We start from the raw sequence: 22,794 nt of genomic DNA, 5'->3' as shown, positions 1-22,794 counted from the left end.
CAGTGCGGGTGGTGTGTTTTTTGACTATTTTTTCAAACCAACTTAACTTACATATATGAATTTTCTAATTTCTCAAACTACACCCGCACCGCAAAACTAAAAAATCATAGAAATCACACCGCAAAAAATAGTACGGTGCGGTTTTTGCAGTTTTTACAGTTTGGACTATCACTAATAATTAAACTATTACAAATACAACAAAGTTTGAGCAACACTTGTCAATAATACAATAATACAATAAAAAATTTGAAAAAAAAACTGAGTTTCAATAATACAATAATTAGTGGGCTTTAGGTTGGACATTCATGGACCTAAATAGATATAAAAATTGATATTTTTATAATGTGCGGTGCGGTGCGGTTTGAACCACATATTAACAATTCAAAATCACAAATCGCACCGCGCGGTTTAAGAAGAATTTAAATTGTGACCGCACCACAAAAAATTTCAAACTACAATTTATTTAGTGGGGCGCGGTATAGACAGTTTGAACGATTTGATGAACACCCCTATATATTGTTGGGTTTTATGCCCTAAATAAAACTCTTTACAATCTGATTAGTTATCAATATAAGAAATTTGAAGTGATTGATGTTTGCATGAATTTTACATGCTAATGGTTTAATATGTTTAATATGTTTATTATGTTCACACACAAAATCAGTTAAATCCAGATCATAAGTTTATTCACAATTACAGTATCGTCAACACAGTGGAATGTGATTGTGATCAGATGAATCAAAAGTTTTGGTCCCTGTTTCATCAGTGTTATTGGATTTACACTAATGTGATAATCAGCGATGATGTGTACTTACACTTGGAGTAAGTGTTATGTTCTTTCCAGGACATTAGTAAAGTATACTAGTTTCGAATGTATGGAGTATACATTGGACTGGACCGATATTGCAACTAAGTTAAGATATTACAAACTTACCGTTATACATATCTTTCCAAGTCAATATCAGTAGTTGATCTTAAGATTAAAAGAATCTAAATCCTGATATGCTTAGGCTCAACTCAGGAGTGCTATTCATGTTCTTTGATTTATTAGTTAAGCCTACTTTTGGGTCAAGGTGATACGTATATTTTGGGAACATGATAGTATGATTGAGTGGGAGTGCTGAACATAAATATGGAATCTATAGCTTCTACTGGTGTATAGAAGTCAAGTGATGATTCTCTTCGAGCTTAGCAAATAGAAGTAAATGGATGAGCTCTTGTTTAACTGACTAATTATTAGATCACTAAACACCATTTACAGGTAGCTAAGTGTTTTAAGGGGCAAAATACATTGAGGGGTGAGAACGGTAAAGAAATCCCATCTCGATGTAGATCATCTATATAGAGGATCTTTAAATCACAATAAGATTATAACAATGGTTAAATGAGATAGTATATTGATATCGTGGAACATACAATATGCTCTATATAAGTCTGAGAGGGCAATTTTAAGTTCTAAGAGTGGATTCAACGAAGAATTAATAAGTAGGAATTTACTTGGTAAATTTAGTTCACTTATTGGAAGCTCAGCATATAGATCCATGGTCCCCATTCTAGTTGAGAACATTCTGCTTGTAAGACTCATTAATTGATTCGTGATTGATCAATTATAATTCTAAAGTTAGACTATGTCTAATTTTATGAATTTTCACTAAGCAGAGGTGAAATTGTAAAAAAAAGAGATTCTAGGTTTATTTATTTATTAATGGACTTTATATGTAACGTCCCCGCTTCAAGCCTCCATTGGGCCCTTACACCCACGGACTAATGGCTCTTATACATGGGTACGCCACTCTGGATGCTTCTTGGATTGATGACTGACCCTACAGACCAACACGAGTGTTTCCAGCATGCTTTGTCCTCACTCGCACGCTTCCTGGGAAAACTTCCCAGGAGGTCACCCATCCTGAAATTACTCCCAAGTCAAGCTCGCTTAACTGTGGAGTTCTTTCGTGATGGGCTACCGAAAAACAAGATGCACCTTGTTGACATAGGTAGTACCAATCAATCCATTTAAGCCCTCTTCAACTGTGTAGTCCCATACCTACACAGTCTCAGAATCATCCCACTTGACCTTCCCCAGGCGGTGTGGGATTGCACGGCTACCGGTATTTCCCACTTACGGATCACGGGACTACGGCGTCACAATCACCCCCCCTTACGGGGTCCAACGTCCTCGTCGACCACACTTCCGGCTGGGTCAAGGCTCTGATACCATTTGTAACGTCCCCGCTTCAAGCCTCCATTGGGCCCTTACACCCACGGACTAATGGCTCTTATACATGGGTACGCCACTCTGGATGCTTCTTGGATTGATGACTGACCCTACAGACCAACACGAGTGTTTCCAGCATGCTTTGTCCTCACTCGCACGCTTCCTGGGAAAACTTCCCAGGAGGTCACCCATCCTGAAATTACTCCCAAGTCAAGCTCGCTTAACTGTGGAGTTCTTTCGTGATGGGCTACCGAAAAACAAGATGCACCTTGTTGACATAGGTAGTACCAATCAATCCATTTAAGCCCTCTTCAACTGTGTAGTCCCATACCTACACAGTCTCAGAATCATCCCACTTGACCTTCCCCAGGCGGTGTGGGATTGCACAGCTTACCCGGTATTTCCCCTTACGGATCACGGGACTACTGACTGTCACATTATATGTCTAATTAATAATTAAATTAAATGACAATATTATTTAATAATCTATTTTAGTTATTAAATAATTAGTTTTGGCATTTAAAAGGTTAGATTGGAAAATTGGCGTTTTTGAGAAAATAGAGATAAAATTTGATAAAACTGCAAAATCAAGTGAGGCCCAATAAACACCATGGCCGGCCACTTAGATTAGCTTTTTCAAATTAATATTTTCATTATTTTAATGCCAAATAATTCCTAACCTAAACCTAGTAGTTGCCTATAAATAGAAAGTGATGGCTCAGTCACAAACAATGCTTTGACAAGTTTTCAATAAGCCTTTCTGACAGAAATTTCTCTCTACAGAAAAACTGAGCCTTCCCCACTTTCTATACCTGGCCGAAACCCTCTCTTCTCTTTTCTCCTTCATCTTTTTCGACCCTAGTGAAAGAGTAAGTGCCCACACACAGCAAGCAGTAACTCAATCATAGATTGGAAGACTGTGAAGGATCAAACTTGAAGAAGAAGGACATTTGGGCTCAGATCTTGATTATACTCTGCTACAGAAAGGATTCGAGGGTTAGAGATCTGAGTGGAAGGAGACATTAATTCCGCTGCATCAATGTAAGGTTTTCTTAACTTTATATGTGTTTATTTTATCGTTTTAGAAAGTTCATATTTAGGGTGTTTAAACAACATACTTGTGAGTAGATCTAAGATCCTGGTAAAATAATTTTCCAACAACTGGCCTCAGAGCCATGGTAATTGATTTACTTGCATGAAATTTGGACTTTAAAACGATTGTTTGTTTGTTTTTGGATGGTATCATGTTGTATTGAGTGTTATTTGATGATTGATTGATGTTTGTAAATTTTCGTGAAAAATAGTTGCGATTCTGTTTCTGGAATTATTTTTATTGGATAGTATGGAAAAAATTAAGCAAGTTAGCCTTTTACAGAACTCAATTTCGATTTAATTTGAATTAGTTATGATTTTTTGAAGATTCGACAAAATCGGAGTTGTGCTGAAATTTTCCTGCGATTGCGAAAACTCTCCGTACAACTCACAATTTTTTCGTTTTTTCTTCGATTTTTCATGCCTTTTCATGGAATTAACTTTCGATTTTTTGTATAGTTTTGTATATATACTATTACTATTACTATTCCTAATTCAATTCTAATTATCATTTTGAATTAATTTAATATTTTTTAAATTTAATTCAAGATATTAGTGTAATTTGAATTTGAATAGAATTAGTATCTATCTTCTTGCTTAAAAATCTATCTTATTTTTAAAATTTGATTATATCTTATCTTATTTTTAAATTTAAGGTCAGATTTTATATATATATTTTTTTAAAATTAAATCTTTTTTAGATATTTTGACCTTATTTAAATTTAAAATAAGATATTTATAATCATGTAATTTTAAATAGATGTAAGATATTTTGCTAACTTTTAAATTTTGTTATTTTATTTATTTAAATTAAATTTAAAATCTGATAAGATATTTCATTTATCTTTTCTAATTTTTATTTTTAAAATAACATTTAATTTTTAAAAGTAGTTAGCAAATTTTGAAATGATATTTAGGTTGGTTGAAACCTAATTTTTCAAAATAGTATGTTTAATTTTAAATATTTATTTTTTAAATACTTTCGAAATTTAAATTTATTTTTTATTTTATTTTCGAAACTAATTAAATATTTTTTTTAAAATTTTTTTTCGAAAATTAAAATATTTTTTTATTTAATTATTTATTTTTTGAAATTATTTATTTAAAAATTAAATAAATCCTACTTCCAACTATCCAGCTAACCTTGTTGCAGGAGTATGTGGTTTTAACTTGTATGTAAGTTTTCAAAAGCTATTATTACTTGATTGCAAATAGCCATGGTTACCTTTTGCCAGATCTAATGATCTGATGGCTCCCTTGGTCAAGTTAATAATTTGTAACAGGTAAATTTTACAATCTTCTTTCATCTGTGTATGACCTAGCAACATGATAGGATTCATCCAAAGTGTGCCTGTGTGAGCCCATGTGTTTATTTTATTATATAGATGCATATAGGTTGTTGCTAAATAAAATGTCATACCATGATAGATTTTATTTAGGTCCATTTAGTTATTGGACCTATTCAATTAATAACAGTTATTTATTTTAAGGTTAAATTCCTCTCTTTTGGGTCTCGTGTGAGAGTTGGGAGCCATAGAAGTGGGTACGACATACTGAACCCAGCACCCCCTCACATGAACTACCCCAATTGTAAAGGCCCATTTGCCTGATTTGAATAACTGTACTAGGTTAATTATATTAGTTTGACCTAATAAAATTGAATTAGCAACATAATTAACTTTTAAAATATATGAAATTTATTTTCATTTTAATATTTTAAAGTTAATTTTAAGAAAAACACTTTTAGTTTTAGATATTATTTCTAGACAAACTATTTGTATTTTTCTTGTATTTAATTAAATATAGAATTTTAACTAACTAAGATTCTTTCTGGAGCTTATTTAATTAAATATTCCTATTTAAGTTATAAATTAGTTGTATCAACTGATTTTTCTTATCTAACTTAAATTTGAATATTTGATTTAAATTTTAAATCAAGTTGAGGAATCCTAGGCATTAGTTATTAAAGATTCTTAAGATATTTTTTAAGTTAATATCTTTTCAAATATTAACTTAAAATGGAATATTTTAGATATTTTTTTTGGTTAATATCTTTTCAAATATTAACTTTAAAAAGATATCTTCAAATTAAGTGGTTACAACTTAATTTTTAATATTTAATTAAATCTAAATTTGAAATTATTTAAGTTTTAGATTTTTTCTATCTAACTTAAATTAGATATTTTTCAAATTTTTGAAAAGATACTTAGTCAAATAAGATATTTTCTATATAGTAATTTCTAGACTACTTATTATTTCTAATATTTAAATAGGAAAATAATATACTTTGTGAAATTAATTATTTAAATAATTAATTTTGGTACAATTTTATTAAGTATATTTTTCCTAGTATTAAACTAAAAATAAATAATTAAGCCTTCTCTACACTTAATTATTATTTCTTGAATTTAATACATTTAATTAACTTGAAAAATCTAAATATCTAAGTTGATTTTCATCATGATACTTAAATATTTATTGATTTTTCATGACACTTAATTAAATAGAAAATTATTTTTAGGTTGAAATTTAATTTTTCAACTTAAATTTAAATAATTTTCAAAATATATATTTTTCTTTATTTTATTAATCAATTTCGAAATTTGCATTTTAATTATGCAATATTTTCGAATTTTTTATCTTGAAAAATAGATTGAGTTGTAAATTAATTATTTATTTTAATTAATTCTTGGACCAACTCAAGTCAATGATTTTTTCATTTAATTGATTAATTTAAAATAAATGAATTTAAAATATATATTATTAGAAATTAAATTAATTAGTCAAAAGAAAATCTAGATAGGTGATATTTTTGTTTGAAGTATTTCTTTTCTATTTTTTTATTATTTTCGAAAATTGTATTTTTATATACTTTATATTTTCGAACTCAATAAATATATTCTCAAAGGAAATTTTTAAGTTGCTAATTATTTAATCTAATTCAACTTAAATTAATTTCCTCAATATTTATATTTAAGATTATTACTAAGATGGAAATAATTAATTTTATTTCAATCACCATCTAAGTATAATTTTATAAATATTATATTAAATTCTTATTTTTGAATTTTAATTCTTAATTTAGAATTTAATGAGATTTATTTATTAGAATAATAAAGAAAATACATTTTAAATAATGAGCTTTATTATTATTAAGATATTCGATCTCCATTGTGGGTTTTACACTGCGTTTGTTTTAGTGAGTAATCCTCCCTAATGGAGGAACGTTCATTAGCAATTTCGCACCGTTTAATCTCGCATGATAAGTGATTTGTAAGTGTTTTATATGGTATAGATCACCCTAATGGTGGCGACCATATTTGACTTGCAAATTGCGAAACAATGGTAGAAGCTCATAAGATAGAATAGCCTTGACTCTCGCCTAAACGGGACAACGCTGGATTCCAATCTTGATCGAATAAAAGGTTGCTAGAATGTTTAACATTTTAGATGAGCTGACAACTCTATTCAATAGATGGTAGCTTTGACTCTCGCCTAAACGGGACACTGATATCAGTTTGTTGAAAAACCTTGGAAATTATTTAGGATTGAATTTTTAAGTATTTTCTCATATCATTCCTACTTGCTATGTGCTTATAATTTCCGAATTGATTTTGTGTTAAACCATTATTAATTTCTATTTGTTGATTTCTATTATTTTGTAGTATTATCCTGTTTTGTCAAAATGAATCCCATGTTATCACTGTTGACTGAAAACAAGCTGAATGGATCTAACTTTAATAAATGGAATGAAAACATTAATATTGCTCTCATAGGAGAAAGTGCCTTGTTTGTTTTAACTGAGCCGTCACCTGAAGTGCCTGGGGACAATGCTTCCAAAGCTGTGAAAGAAAAGTATGAGCGTTGGCAGAAAGCAAATGACAAAGCTTTATACTTTATGCTTTCTAGCATGGTTGACACCCTCAAAACTCGGTTTTCTAAAACCGAGAAGGCTGCTGAAGTTATGACGAAGTTAAATGAGCTATTCGGTAAGGCATCACTCCAGTCACGCTTTGACGCAACTAAGAAGTACATTAATGCACGGATGGAATCTCATCAAAACGTGCGTGACCATGTTCTCCTCATGTCCAGTTATTTCCAAGAAGCCCAGGATCATGGTGCTGAAATGGACAGTGCTACTCAAGTTAGTCTTATCTTGAATAGCCTGACTCCAGCATTTCTACCATATACATCAAATTATGTCATGAATAAGAAGGAAATTGACTTTCATGAATTAGTCAATGACCTTCAAACTTATGAAAATTTGATTGGAGGACCCAAGAAGAAAGGGAGTAAACCTCACAATCCTGGGAATGGTAATGAGACGATAAAACCTGAAGCAAATGTTGCCTCTGCTTCAAAGCCCAAATCGAAGAGGAAGTGGCACAACACCAAGAATCGAACAAAAGCCAATAGAAAGGCTGCTCCTTCCGGTGATGCTACACTTAAAGGAAAGTGTTTCTACTGCAATGAGAAAGGTCATTGGAAACCCCAGTGTCCTAAACTTCTTGCAAAGAAACAAGGTATTTCCATTTATAAACTTTAAGAGTTTTAGTGAATTGTTATCCAATTGGATTTATGATTCTGGACTAACTTTGTTTATTTGTTTTCTTCTTCTGATAGGCCAAGCTACTTGAACTCAATTGAGTTGGATCAGCAAGCTGGACCAAGGGTGAAATCGTCCAGATGAAGATGAAGCTCTTCAATTTTTTGAATTAATTGTTTTAGTTTAAAGACAATTTGGATTTCAAATTTTAGTTAGGGATATTTATCCCTGTTTCTCTCATATTGTTGCAATACATTTTTTTTATTATTAATAAAGTATTCTTTATTTTCGAAATCACCATTGCAACTTATGAGATTGGGCTTCATTTATTTCATCTTCATCAATTATTACCACATTATATTTGTATGTTTGTATGTGTAAGTGTTTTTATTATTGATGCAAATTCTATAATATTTACAACTCTTCATAGAGTTATATTAAATAAACACTAGAAATTATTTCTATGTTTATCAATAATTGTTCATTCTCATACAATTATTAAGAATTTGTTTAATAAAAGGATCTTTTGATCTGATAGGGGTGGAGAAAAGTTAAGAAAACTATGCAGTTCAACGATCTTTTATATCTAATGAACTCTGGATAGTAATCAACTCCACATAAACTCTATCACACTAAGAGAATCATGATCTTTACAACCTTTAGGGGTGGATCATAATCTCTATATACTTAGGGGTGGAGGTTATCCACAAGTACCCTATATGTATATTCTTAGGGGTGGAGTCTATTCCACAATTCCCTATGTAACACATATCTTCTTTAAACATGGAAGTAATATAATGAGTCAGCTATTGTCAATATAAATTCTTGATCTTGATTGTATGTTCCATTTCGATTTTACTGTTGTAAGTAAAAGTTTGATACCTTTGAAAGTTCTTTGTTAAAGTTTCACACTACCTTAATTGAGTGGGAGAATTTTAAAAGTTCTATACCCATCTTCATTAGGTTGATAATTGTGATAGGTACTTAAGAACACTACTGAAAAGCAAATCTAACCATTCACATGGATAAGAATAGCTTATCAGAATTATGAGAATAAGATAAAGAACTCTAGTTCAGTCCATTCGAATGACTTGAACCAAGAATTCTAAATTCTCATAAAATTTTATGGTATCTTATTTTTGATTACTTTATCTCTGGCATGTATTTTTCACTTCAAATACTAGTCTGCTATGTTGATGACTTAGTCTTGACTTAAAGTTTCAGACTAATACAAAAGTCACAACTAGGTAACTCTCTAAACAATCAGAGGTTACAAGTATTATTTAACCAGACATCTGCTATTGAGTGGGAGCTATCTGAGATGTAATCAAATAGGGAACATTAGAAGATATTCAAGAAAGATTTATGAAAGTGATCTATATGTCAGATATTAAGGAACTGTGTATCAGTTATCCATGTATCTCACCATCTAATTTCGATTTCTATAAGATGGTGCTTACTTTGGGGGTGAAGGAATTATTGAATAATAATTCAAGCTCTACCAGAAAAGAACTATAACTTGGTCCATTCGAAAATACCAGAAAGTTATATTACTGAAGAAAAGTCTACACTGTATTATCTCAATTACATATTTTAAAATATGAGAGATATGTCTTCTGTTAATTCAGATGTACTTTTAAAACAATAAAGATTTCAGTATCCCTTGATAAGTAAAGCATATAGTAAAGGATGTTTCATAAGTGTATTTATGAACTAGTTTCCAGAAGTTTGGGTGGATTCAAATATACTACACTTGATCTGAAGATCAAGACATCAGATTGACCTATTTGCACAGTTTGTTTTATATTAGTGCAAGTGGGAGTTTGTTGGGTTTTATGCCCTAAATAAAACTCTTTACAATCTGATTAGTTATCAATATAAGAAATTTGAAGTGATTGATGTTTGCATGAATTTTACATGCTAATGGTTTAATATGTTTAATATGTTTATTATGTTCACACACAAAATCAGTTAAATCCAGATCATAAGTTTATTCACAATTACAGTATCGTCAACACAGTGGAATGTGATTGTGATCATATGAATCAAAAGTTTTGGTCCCTGTTTCATCAGTGTTATTGGATTTACACTAATGTGATAATCAGCGATGATGTGTACTTACACTTGGAGTAAGTGTTATGTACTTTCCAGGACATTAGTAAAGTATACTAGTTTCGAATGTATGGAGTATACATTGGACTGGACCGATATTGCAACTAAGTTAAGATATTACAAACTTACCGTTATACATATCTTTCCAAGTCAATATCTGTAACACCCTAACTACCTTAGGCGTATTACGTGATTTTTAAACGTACTGTGCAGCTCGTTGCTAATCAACGAGGTTTATGGAATAACGTGATTAATTAAAATTTTTCTTTTTAATTAAACTTATAAACCATATTACAAAAGACTCGGGATCCCGATTATAAAATCATTTACAAAAAGATTTAACTGTTTAACTGTTACATAAAATAAAAGTCGTCTAACGACCAGTTACAAAAATTCAGCCTTGCTGTCCCGAGGATCGTACGCTCCAGGCCTAACCGCCCCGACATGTACAATCTCATAAGCTCGCTCACGGTCCATCAGCTATAGCCTTGCCTTTACCTACACATAAACGTAAACTGTGAGTCGACAGACTCAGTAAGAAAAGCATAATAATACTCATACATAATTCTAACTGCCGTGTCCAACACGATGCGAGTCCCGCCATCGCCGTGTCCAACACGGTACTGAGCCACTACTGCCATGTCCAACATGGTACTGAGTTTTGAAAGTTCACAGGGACGGTACTATTGACAAGTATCCTCACGATCGGTCAAACCGGTCATACTCCATTTCTTGGTCATACTCCGGCACTGTACCGACGGGATAGGTCAATAGCACGGAACCACCAACCAAATGTCGGCTGATCGGTCGAGCCGGTCATACTCATTCTTGGTCATACTCCGGCACTGTACCGACGTGACAGGGTTGGATGGTTCGAAGCCTATATACATAACTAATGTAATCTAACGGGCTTCCTACATGCACGCTAAACATGTAATCTACATATGCATACCGTTATACTAATCTTACGGATTCCGAATTCGTGTGTCTGGCCAACCCGACCGGAACTTAGCTGAGCGGCGGATTACAGGCTCCTAAACCGTAAAAATCACAACACCGATAAGAGACACGCTAAATCACAACGGGGACAAAGGTTCTAAAGCCAAACTTAACCTACTGTAACTTAACACAAAATACCCCCAAACTAGCAGAGAACAAACTGTCTGAAAACCCGAAACTAGCACGAAACGGCAAGTTGAGAAAAACCGGTTTCTCACCCTACTGCAAAATCCGGGTAACCGGTTTTACAAGCAGTGTAAAACCGGTTAGCCGGTTTTACCCAGAAAAACCACAAAAATCAATTCTCCAACCAAAACGTTTCCAAACTCAACCAAACTTTCCAGACCTGCTAATTAGACCCTAATAAACATTTTCCAGGTGATAAAACAAAGCTTCATGCACAGAATCAAAATTCACCATTAAAGCTCAAGCTTTGAGTTCTAAACTCAAACTTGAGCAATTCCCACAATCATGCATTCAAACAAGCTAGAATCTACTAAATCATGCATAAATAAGCCTCTGCAAACAATAGAAAACATCCAGCAACTTCACAGCAACAATTTGAACCATTTCTTTAAAAAATTCATAACTTTTTACATGAAAATCTAACCTACAAGAACAAGGAACTCAAGCATGCTATACAATCTCATTAAACCTATTTATTTCAACATTTAATCAAAGAACAACAACAACAATAATCAGCAGTAACAATCACCAAAAACATCATGCATTTCACTCAACATTTCATCATTTTTTTTCATAATTTTAAGGAGGAAATCAAGAGAAGCTAACCTAGCTTGGAAAAAGCTTAGATTTGGATGAGAATCCACTTGAAAAATTTGAGCAAAACCCAGCTCCAAGCACCCACATGCACAGCCGAAAATAGAGAGAAAAAGAGAGTGTTTTTTTTTTTAAATTTCCTTTCTTTTCTTACTTAGTGATTTTTTTGATAAAAAGGGAAAATGAAATACACTACATACACTATTCATTTCAGCCAAGTACACAATTAAATAATTATTTAATTTCAATTAAACAAGCCACTAAAAGACAAAACATTAATGGGGCAAAAAGACCATTTTGCCCCTCCACCTTAAAACCACATAAATCATACTAAAGGGGTATTTTTGGGAAATTCTAAATTCCCGGCCATTCCCGACATTCCCAATGTCTAAAACCCGTCCCCAAACTACTAACATACTAAGTTGTGATTTCTACTGAGCCAAACGCCGAGTTCCAAAATACCGGGCACCGAAAATGCAAAATATGAAAGCTACTAAATAACATAACATGCATTTCTGAATTCCATAAATAACAGTAATAAATTATTTAAATAGCTATAAATAATTTCATAATTAATCATGATTAACTGCTAATTTCCAAATTAACTAAGCGGGCTTTACAATATCAGTAGTTGATCTTAAGATTAAAAGAATCTAAATCCTGATATGCTTAGGCTCAACTCAGGAGTGCTATTCATGTTCTTTGATTTATTAGTTAAGCCTACTTTTGGGTCAAGGTGATACGTATATTTTGGGAACATGATAGTATGATTGAGTGGGAGTGCTGAACATAAATATGGAATCTATAGCCTACCTGGTGTATAGAAGTCAAGTGATGATTCCCTTCGAGCTTAGCAAATAGAAGTAAATGGATGAGCTCTTGTTTAACTGACTAATTATTAGATCACTAAACACCATTTACAGGTAGCTAAGTGTTTTAAGGGGCAAAATACATTGAGGGGTGAGAACGGTAAAGAAATCCCATCTCGATGTAGATCATCTATATAGAGGATCTTTAAATCACAATAAGATTATAACAATGGTTAAATGAGATAGTATATTGATATCGTGGAACATACAATATGCTCTATATAAGTTTGAGAGTGCAATTCTAAGTTCTAAGAGTGGATTCAACGAAGAATTAATAAGTAGGAATTTACTTGGTAAATTTGGTTCACTTATTGGAAGCTCAGCATATAGATCCATGGTCCCCATTCTAGTTGAGAACATTCTGCTTGTAAGACTCATTAATTGATTCGTGATTGATCAATTATAATTCTAAAGTTAGACTATGTCTAATTTTATGAATTTTCACTAAGCAGGGGTGAAATTGTAAAGAAAAGTGATTCTAGGTTTATTTATTTATTAATGGACTTTATATGTCTAATTAATAATTAAATTAAATGACAATATTATTTAATAATCTATTTTAGTTATTAAATAATTAGTTTTGGCATTTAAAAGGTTAGAATTGGAAAATTAGCGTTTTTGAGAAAATAGAGATAAAATTTGATAAAACTGCAAAATCAAGTGAGGCCCAATAAACACCATGGCCGGCCACTTAGATTAGCTTTTTCAAATTAATATTTTCATTATTTTAATGCCAAATAATTCCTAACCTAAACCTAGTAGTTGCCTATAAATAGAAAGTGATGGCTCAGTCACAAACAATGCTTTGACAAGTTTTCAATAAGCCTTTCTGACAGAAATTTCTCTCTACAGAAAAACTGAGACTTCCCCACTTTCTATACCTGGCCGAAACCCTCTCTTCTCTTTTCTCCTTCATCTTTTTCGACCCTAGTGAAAGAGTAAGTGCCCACACACAGCAAGCAGTAACTCAATCATAGATTGGAAGACTGTGAAGGATCAAACTTGAAGAAGAAGGACATTCGGGCTCAGATCTTGATTATACTCTGCTACAGAAAGGATTCGAGGGTTAGAGATCTGAGTGGAAGGAGACATTAATTCCGCTGCATCAATGTAAGGTTTTCTTAACTTTATATGTGTTTATTTTATCGTTTTAGAAAGTTCATATTTAGGGTGTTTAAACAACATACTTGTGAGTAGATCTAAGATCCTGGTAAAATAATTTTCCAACATATATAGGGGTGTTCGCGGTGCGGGTGGTGCGGTTTTTGACTATTTTTTCAAATCAATCCGCACATGCGGTTTTTTAAATTTCCCAAACCGCACCCGCACCGCGAAATTAAAAACCCGCAAAAACCGCACCGCAAAAAATAGTGCGGTGCGGTGCGATTTTTGTAGTTTATGCGGTTTGGACTATCACTAAATAATTAAACTATCACAAATACAACAAACTTTGAGCAAAACTTGTCAAAATACGATAAGACTTGAAAATAAATATGAAAAAAAAATTAAGTGTTAATAATACAATAATTAGTAGACTTTAAGTTTTTTTTTTGAAAGAATAGTAGACTTTAAGTTGAATATTCACATATTGGACCTAAATAAATATAAAAATTAGTATTTTTATAATATGCGGTGCGGTGCGGTTTGAACAACATATTAACAATTCAAAATCGCAAACCGCAGCGCACCGCGCGGTTTAAGAAAAATTCAAATCGCGATCGCACCGCAAAGAATTTTAAACCGTATTTTTTTTGCGGTGTGGTGCGGTGCGGGCGGTTTGAGCGGTTTGGACGGTTTGATATATGTGAAGGAGACAAGTTAGACCTAATTTGTATGAGGACACTTTTACAACGTTTTTGAAAAGCATTAAACAATGGGCCACAGTATGGTCCAACCATTCATGCCGAAAGCAAAAGCCCAGACTACAACGAGCCCAACATTTTCCCTATAAAGTTGAAAAACCCTAATTTCCCCATCCTTTGCCGCATAGGGTTTGGTTGCAGGAGGGTTCGAAAATCTTGAGGAGAGGAGAAGATGACTACCCGATTCAAGAAGAACCGTAAGAAGAGAGGCCACGTCAGTGCCGGGCATGGACGAGTGGGTAAGCACAGGAAGCATCCCGGAGGAAGAGGTAACGCCGGAGGTATGCACCACCACAGGATCTTGTTCGACAAGTACCATCCTGGGTACTTTGGAAAGGTCGGAATGAGGTACTTCCACAAGCTCAGGAACAAGTTCTATTGCCCCATTGTCAACATCGACAAGCTCTGGTCCATGGTTCCTCAAGAGATCAAGGACAAGTCCACCAAGGACAACGTTCCTTTGATCGATGTATCGCAGTTTGGGTATTTCAAGGTCTTGGGTAAAGGTACCCTCCCAGAGGATAAGCCCTTCGTTGTTAAGGCCAAGCTCATTTCTAAGATCGCAGAGAAGAAGATCAAGCAGGCTGGTGGCGCTGTCGTTTTGACGGCTTAGGTTGTCGTTTTGATTGCCCTTTCCCTTCGTCTTCTTTAATGTTTTTAATTTTGCTATTTTGAGCTTTAGTATTTTCACATTGAATTAGTTTAAAATTTGAACCTTTTTGTCACATTTGGACCCGTTATTGATAACATATTTAATGGGAAATGTTATAGATTTGATACTTTTATGGGTTTGTTTTTTCTTATTGATATTATTTTAGAATCTTTTTGAATTAATTATTTCTTAATTAAGTGGTAGAGGAAGGCTGATGAAAAGCTTTATCTATAAACATACTGATTGAACGTGAATCTTTAGTTGTAAGAATATGGTAGGGTTTTATGCTTGTAACTTGTAAGAAATGTCTTCTTTGTGCCTATATAATTTTGGTTTTGGTTCCATGTCCAGAAGATTTGGAATGTTCCCAACTTCTTTTTCAAGAAAATAAAAATAGAAATGTAGGTATTCATATTCATTTAGGTCAAATAATTTAATTTTACGAACGAGTGTAGATGAGGTTCTGGTTTGCGTGAAAGAAGCTATTTGTTTTCGTTTATATTAGTGAAGTTTGTGAATGAATGCCTTGTTTAAAAATTCAGTTTGCTGCATCTGTAATTTTAAAGCAACTGTACAAAATTCAAGCAAGTATTCATTGCAGGATTGATGCTAGAAAGTACTGATAAACCTAATATTGATAACCCTAATTTTAATGCTAGAGGTTCCTCGTAGCGGTGTTCATCTGTACTGCATGTATTTGATATTTTGAATTCATTTTTAAATTGTATGTTAAAAAAATATTTAATTTTATCTAAATTATATGTAGACAAAAAATATGCAGGTACAATTCTGAAATATATTAATTATTAATTTTATGTATTAGATTTTTAAATTATTAATTTTTTTACATTAAAATAGTAATTGCATATTGAATTAAATTGGTTATAAGTGTAGATTTTAATCGGTATAAGTGTAAAGATTTGAACTTTAGATTGATTTGGCACCATGTACATTTTGATAAGAACGCATTTAAACTGCTAAACAAAATAAAATCCATGTCATTTCTGACTGCCAACCTCCGGTTTTGGCCCTTACTACTCCTCATTGGAATATTTCAAGGTTGTTTGCACAAGCTCAATCTTTACTGTTCTCTTTTGCTGTTTCTCCTCTTTGGGCACCTAGACTGTCCAATAGGGCGGCTCTCATGTGCTGGCTCATTAGGGATTGAATAATGATTGTAATGGCTTTCTTTAACTTTTGGAAGGTGAGTCCCTATGGACTTACCAATATCGTTAACTCGGCTTAATGGAAGCAGTGTTTTCTTAGCAACAAAAAATTTTGATACACATTTCCATTGTCAACAAAAAATTCATTTTGTATTGATTTTTATGTCCCTCCTACAAATAATTTAAATCAGATTAGTAGCCTATATGGCACATACTGCAACCTAAAAAGGAACAAACATAACATCTAAGTGTAAAATTCAATGAGTATGTAATAGCTAAATACTAATAGCTACAACTTCGGTAAATAATCAAGTTCTCTTGGAAATGGGATTGAGTGGCAGTTCTCTTGCACCGTCACACAACCTTGTTTCTTTCAGGTGAAAAAAAGGTAGCTGTTAGCAGCTAGACTAGACAACAAAACTACCATTGTCTTCTATTTCCAAGAGGGATGGTATTTGATCCGGATATCAAAGATCTATTGCCAAAGCCACCACCTCGTCCTCTCGAGCGGAAGTTTCCTCCTGAACCTAGCACACCATAAACAAGAACAGATAAGCAAGTTGCAACTTTCAATAGTATAGCCCAGAGCTACACTCCAAAAGAGAGCCGGTTTTAGCAAGTCACCTCCATGGCCAGAACCAGATGATCGGGCCAAAGCAGACAATGCAGGACTCACTGTCTGACCTGCTTCCTGCAGGATCTTTATCAATTCCCGAGCATATTTCACATTAGCTAGTGTGAAAAATGTGAAGGCTGTTCCCTTAGCTCCTGCACGACCAGTTCGGCCGATCCTGTGGACATAATCCTCTAGGCTTGAAGGAAAATCATAATTGATCACAAATTTTATGTCCTTCACATCTACAACCAACAAAAACAAGGGGTTAGGAATAACAAAATAAAGGCTTTAAATCTCAAAAAAGGAGAAAACTGCAAACAACCTTATCCCTGCACCCTAAGATCTGTTCAAATTTAAGATAACACATTCATCACACAAATGTGCCCACCTTAACTTTGCAGGGATAAGGAGCAGCTTCACCACCGACAATTCCATATCCAAAAACTCAATAAGCATGTGTGAGTCAACCGGGCTGCAGAAATAACCAGCTCCAAACAGTGGATGGGCACCACGAAGTTTATTTTATCTAAACACTTTAGTATCAATACCATCCAGGCTCCTCCGGAAATAGACTTAAATCAAATTCATAAAGGCAGCCAGATCATAAACCACCTTACAACAACCGACTTTCCTTATGGCAACTATAACTATGGTAATATATGGCCTCAACATTGCTCAACGCAGAAAAATCAAACTTTTCCATCAATGAAACATAAGAACACCTTTAGATATGCTAGCACTGGAATATGATAAAGTTCCTAAAAAAACAGGAGAAAGTCATACTGCCTCCAATGAAACTCAATAGATTGCTTGCTCAGGTTAAAAGCAAGGTGCCATCAGATGAACAAATATATAAGCAGTCAGTTGTCGTATATAGATACCCTGCCTTCGCACCCAACCACAATTTATATTCTCAGGAAACTGGAAAGCAGCCGGCGACTCGCTTATCTTGGAAAATCAAGACTTAAATGAAACATAAGACTCCTAAAACACATTGATCCTACCAAGACCCCGCGCAGCCACATCAGTGGCAGTCATTATAGGGCTTCTGCCATTCTTAAATTCAGCAAGGACCCAGTCCCTTTCTGTCTGGTTTTTGTCACCATGGATGGACAGAGCAGGCCACCCATCCATTCTCAATTGCCTTGTTACTTGGTCACATCCTTTCTTTGTCTCAATAAATATCAAAATCTTACTTCCATCCATCACTTCTTTAAGAAGTTTTATCAACCTGCACAAATGAGCAAGTTTCCATGAAAACAGCGAAGGCTAAAACAAGAGCCTTTTTATTGTGAAGCGTTGCCAGGTTAAAAGACAAACCTATTGTATTTCTCCATGTCGGTCATAACTTCAACAATTTGGTTAATAGACTGATTTGCTTTCAAGTGTGTTGATCCAATGACTACCTACAGAATTAGAAAAAAAAATCAACAGACATCAAAGAAGAGTCAAAACTAGTACATGTCCTGTCCAAGTTAAAATCAACATTCAACAGACCTTATAAGGATTACGCAGAAACTGCCTTGCTAGGACTTCAACCTCCCTTGGCCATGTGGCACTCCAGTACAATGTCTGTCGATCTGGCCGGATCTGTGGTAAAAAGGTTAACTGCAGTTTAGAAGATGCTCACGTCCTAGTGGAAAGTGGCACAACGATCTAAGCCTATACTATGAATTAATATAAAAAAAATTTAGAGCCATGCAGTCCAATCTATATTTTCGTGATTCTGATTTCAATTAGTTTGATCACTTCATCGGCAACATGGATCTACAATATTGCCACTATAGCAGCATTGAAATTGTTCATTACATACTGAAAGGTAAAAGAAGGGTTATAGATTTCTATTTTCAGTCCATAGATTAAGGAGGGGAAAAAATTATTGACTCCTACGAACTATGGTAATGTAGATAAGACTTAAAAAAACTCTTAAAAAGCAACTATAAAAATGAATAAAGCCATACTTGCGCCACAATTTTCCTTATCTGAGGCTCAAATCCCATGTCCAACATCCGATCAGCCTCATCCAATACAAGGTAAGTCACTCTTCGCAAATTTGTGTGCTGAGCTTCCAACATATCAATTAGTCGCCCAGGTGTAGCAATGACAATCTCAACCCCTGAATAATGTTAAGAGTCATTATGTTCAACTAAGAGTAACATTTCACAAGTTCCATAATCTGCAATATGTTAGTGTTACCTCTTTTAAGATCACGAATTTGAGGTCCTTTTGGAGCACCACCATATATGCAAGTACTCCTAACATTGGCACGTAAACTGAACTTCACAACTTCTTCTTGAATCTGAACGGCTAATTCTCTAGTAGGTGCTATTACTAACACAATAGGACCTTCACCATAAGCTGAAAAATGTACAGAAGAATAATCAAAACATATAATAAATTACTTAGTAAATTCAAAACGCATATACATGCACAAGATTATGTAATGAATTCTTTACCCAATCGAGGTTGAGCGCTGACATGAACCAAAGCTGGCAGCAGATAAGCCAAAGTCTTACCAGAACCAGTCTCAGCAATGCCAATTAAATCCCTGCCCTTGAGAGCCATAGGCCATCCTTGAGCCTGAATTGCAGTTGGTTCCGCAAAGCCCAACTTTGCAATTACCTCAAGACAATAATCTGACATAACAAAAAATATGCATATCAATATATAAGCCAAAACTATAATCACAAAAAAGTCGATACTAGCAAGAAATATAACACAATGGTATTCAATGATAGAAATTACCAGGAATATTAGCCTCCTCAAACATCCGAATTGGCTTCGGAATATCGTGCCCTTCAACAGTGATCTCCCGCCTCGAACGGTAGAGCATTACTTCATGCTCTGACATTGCCCTGACTGAAGGACTCTCAATGTAGAAATTCTTCTCAAACGGAACCAAGTCTCCAAAATCCTGCCTGGGAAGGGCCACGTTATCCAATTCCCCTTTTGAAGAAGCATTAAATCTGCCTCCTCTTCCACCACCACGGCCTTCGAAACCTCTCCCACCACCACGCCCACCAGAAAACCCATATCTTTCACCACGACCACCACCATAGCTCTTACCCCCAGTCCCGTTGCCATCAAAACTCCTACTTCCTCCAAATCTATCACCACCTCGACCTCCAGAGTCAAAACCTCTTCCCCGTCCTCCGCCACCTCGACCCATATCAAACCGACTGCCAGGTGGCTGAAACGGCGGATACCCATTGAAATTTCCGGCATTGGATCCTGGTCCAGAAACCCCTCTTCCAGCCGAACCTCCGTACGACAATGGACCTCCGGGGCGGCCATAGCTTGGTCCCGTTCCCGCCTGAGTCGGTCCAATAAGGTCACTACACAAAATTCAAGATAAATGATTTAATATTGTACATATAATTTAAGATAAAAGAGTAAGCAATTTGAACCGACTACCATAAAAAATATAAGGAAGTGGAAGATCTGACTCAAAGCTAGGTTCATAGTATCACGTACCTTCGCCGGTCTCTGTAGGAGCTCGGATCTGCGAGTCTGTGATCGTAGGGGTTCATCGCTTTAGGGTTTTGGCTCTGCTAGGGTTTCAGAAACCTTTATATATTTTCTTTATTTCTTTCTCTTTCAGCAAGCAAGTTCTACAAAAAAAGTTCTTAATCCCCAATTACGTAATCTTATATGTAACTAGAAACAATGAAAATATATATTACGAAGAATTGAAGTTATATCGTATATCGTATTAAAGATAGGTATTTTTTGGTGTGTTTGGTTGGCCGGAAAATAGTTTCCCGGCTGGAGAGAAACGAGAAAAAGAAAAAGAAAAAGAAAACTAAAGGGAAGGAAGGCTGTTTTTTGCCCGCGCATTTGGTGCTTACTGCTACTTTACTGTTAATGGGCCTCGTACATAAGTCGGTTGCCCAGGTCCGGCCCACTCATCTTCAGTCCAGTCCAGATCCTTTTGTCAAAATGACACTGTCTACATTCGGATTGGACTACAAATTTGGTCACATTACCACGTGTGTTTTAGTAGGGTTTATGAACTAGAAAAACCCAATGCAAACCGAAAAACATGCCAATTTTTTTGGAATTATTTCAAAAAATACATAAAAATAACAAAAGAATTACAAAAATACGATTGTATGAAATTTTCAATATTTTTACGGTTTTTTAGATTTCATTTATATAAAATACGATCTTTTGATGTATTTTTGTGTTGTACTCTTATTATTTTGTTATTATTTTTCTTTTTTGTTATTTGTATATTGTTTTTTTTAATGTTGTTTAATTGTTGTTTTTTTGTTATTTTTATGTAGTTTTCTTGTTATTTTTATAAACACTGTAAAAAAAAATTCGTAAAACAGTAAATCTGAAAATATTAGTTTATGTAAATTTCCCAATTTTTTTACAAAGACGAAATCTGTTCAAACTAAAAAGGAAAATTGGGAGCAATAGAGGTGCTCCCTTCTCTTGGAAAAACTTGGCTAGACCACTTAGCAATCTTAGCTAAACCATCAACTAAATCATTAAAACAATGACTAACATACAACAAACGACAACTTTTAAAGTACTTAATCAAATTTAAAACTTTTAAAAACAAGTTCCAAAATCTCCAATCAGGTGGACATCTAGAGTTGTTGAGAGCCTTCACCACCACTTTAGCATCCGAAAAGAGGGTTACTTCTTCCATCATCTCATTCTTTGCCCAAAGAAGAGCTTGAAAAATAGTGTGAGTCTCTGCTTCCATGGTCGAGGTCGTGTTACTCTTCAGCAGCTTAATTGCCCAATGACCGTTATTTCTATCAATAAAGACTGCTGCAAGACCAGCAACTCTCTTGGACCATGAGACATCTGTTATCAAGAAAGGCTTAACAAGATTGATATTAATAACAGTTCTACCATTTTCTAAACTCACAACAATTGTTGACTCCAAAAATTTGAGAGAACTCTTAGAACTTAGAATAGACCCTGCTAACAATGTCTTTTATTATATCAACCTTACATGATAATCTTAATTGGTTTCATTGAAACTAGATTTCATTAAAAGCACAAGATGCAAAATTTAGAACCTTAATTTTCTTCTTACCACTCAAGCCTTCTAAAATGGCTTCAAGGATGTAATATCCGCTAACTCCGAAAGGATATTTTTGTAATTTTATTTAGCTGAGAATATTTTTATTATGTTACATATTTATGGATTTAAATATGTATTAGATTATTTTTATGATGATATAATATTTAATTTTATTGGCATGTGCATAATGCCTAATAGATATATATATGTCTGGATATTGTTATATGGGTATATTTTTAGGGAAAAAAACAAAAAAATACAAAAAAAGAAAAAAAAATTACAAAAATACTTTGGGCCGGCCCATTAAACATTTATACAGTCCACATACAAATATTTACAAAAATACCACATGCACTAAGCCTTCAATTGCAGAAGCGAACCATGAAGATGAAAATACGCGCTCGTTTCAAAACCGCAAAGCAACCAAAATGAAACCAAAACGAGAAAAATACAACTATTAATTCTGGCAAAATCAACTGGAAAAGAATACCTGCAATGATCTAAACTGAAAATGACGAAAAAAAAAATCAGAAAAACTGTGAAGAAACTGAAATTACACATTTGTTTTCTGTTTTATTCGATCAAAACAACTCCCCCTAATATCGAAATCAAGATTCATGAAATGTATATCTGTAACAAACAGATCTGGACCTCCCACCAAATTCAAAACAATGTATGATGTGAAATTTTTTAAAAAAACCTCATGAATAATACATCTACGTTATATACAGTTACATTTTGATTTATTTTTTGTGTTGGTTGCCTTATAGTTGCATTATCGTTTTATGATAGTTTATATATTATGCAAGAATTTAATTTGATGGGGACTAAGAAATAGTAG

At 33.9% G+C, this 22,794-nt stretch overlaps 2 protein-coding genes across 2 annotated transcripts; one reads left to right on the top strand and one right to left on the bottom strand.

The window, feature by feature from the left end:
* The first annotated feature begins 14,514 nt into the window (after positions 1–14,514).
* Positions 14,515–15,254, top strand: LOC115709915 (large ribosomal subunit protein uL15x). The gene has a single exon (XM_030638170.2). It carries the CDS (start codon positions 14,648–14,650, stop codon positions 15,086–15,088), a length of 441 nt encoding a protein of 146 aa, XP_030494030.1. The 5' UTR covers positions 14,515–14,647; the 3' UTR covers positions 15,089–15,254.
* A 1,167-nt stretch (positions 15,255–16,421) lies between these two features.
* On the bottom strand, positions 16,422–20,845 carry LOC115709485 (DEAD-box ATP-dependent RNA helicase 30). Its single transcript, XM_030637602.2, has 10 exons — positions 20,384–20,845; positions 19,655–20,244; positions 19,366–19,545; positions 19,106–19,267; positions 18,871–19,025; positions 18,407–18,499; positions 18,230–18,315; positions 17,914–18,140; positions 16,918–17,151; positions 16,422–16,820 (listed from the first exon to the last, which is right to left on the bottom strand). The coding sequence occupies exons 1-10, from the start codon at positions 20,437–20,439 to the stop codon at positions 16,714–16,716; spliced, it is 1,890 nt and encodes a 629-aa protein (XP_030493462.2). The 5' UTR covers positions 20,440–20,845; the 3' UTR covers positions 16,422–16,713.
* Between the last annotated feature and the right edge of the window lie 1,949 nt (positions 20,846–22,794).

This window comes from Cannabis sativa, chromosome 3, assembly GCF_029168945.1.
Source record: "Cannabis sativa cultivar Pink pepper isolate KNU-18-1 chromosome 3, ASM2916894v1, whole genome shotgun sequence".
NCBI classification, from domain to species: Eukaryota; Viridiplantae; Streptophyta; class Magnoliopsida; order Rosales; family Cannabaceae; genus Cannabis; species Cannabis sativa.
The sequence above is the reverse complement of the archived record's forward strand: the minus strand, read 5'-3'. Positions and strand labels throughout refer to the sequence as shown.

Bases quoted from the DNA above. Each gene is read 5' to 3' on its own strand.
- LOC115709485 (XM_030637602.2), bottom strand. From the start codon at position 20,439: ATGAACCCCTACGATCACAGACTCGCAGATCCGAGCTCCTACAGAGAC. The intron at 20,245-20,383 runs GTACGTGATACT...AATTTTGTGTAG, and splicing joins TCCTACAGAGACCGGCGAAG to TGACCTTATTGGACCGACTC. The intron at 18,500-18,870 runs GTATGGCTTTAT...TTTTTACCACAG, and splicing joins TAAGGAAAATTGTGGCGCAA to ATCCGGCCAGATCGACAGAC.
- LOC115709915 (XM_030638170.2), top strand. From the start codon at position 14,648: ATGACTACCCGATTCAAGAAGAACCGTAAGAAGAGAGGCCACGTCAGT.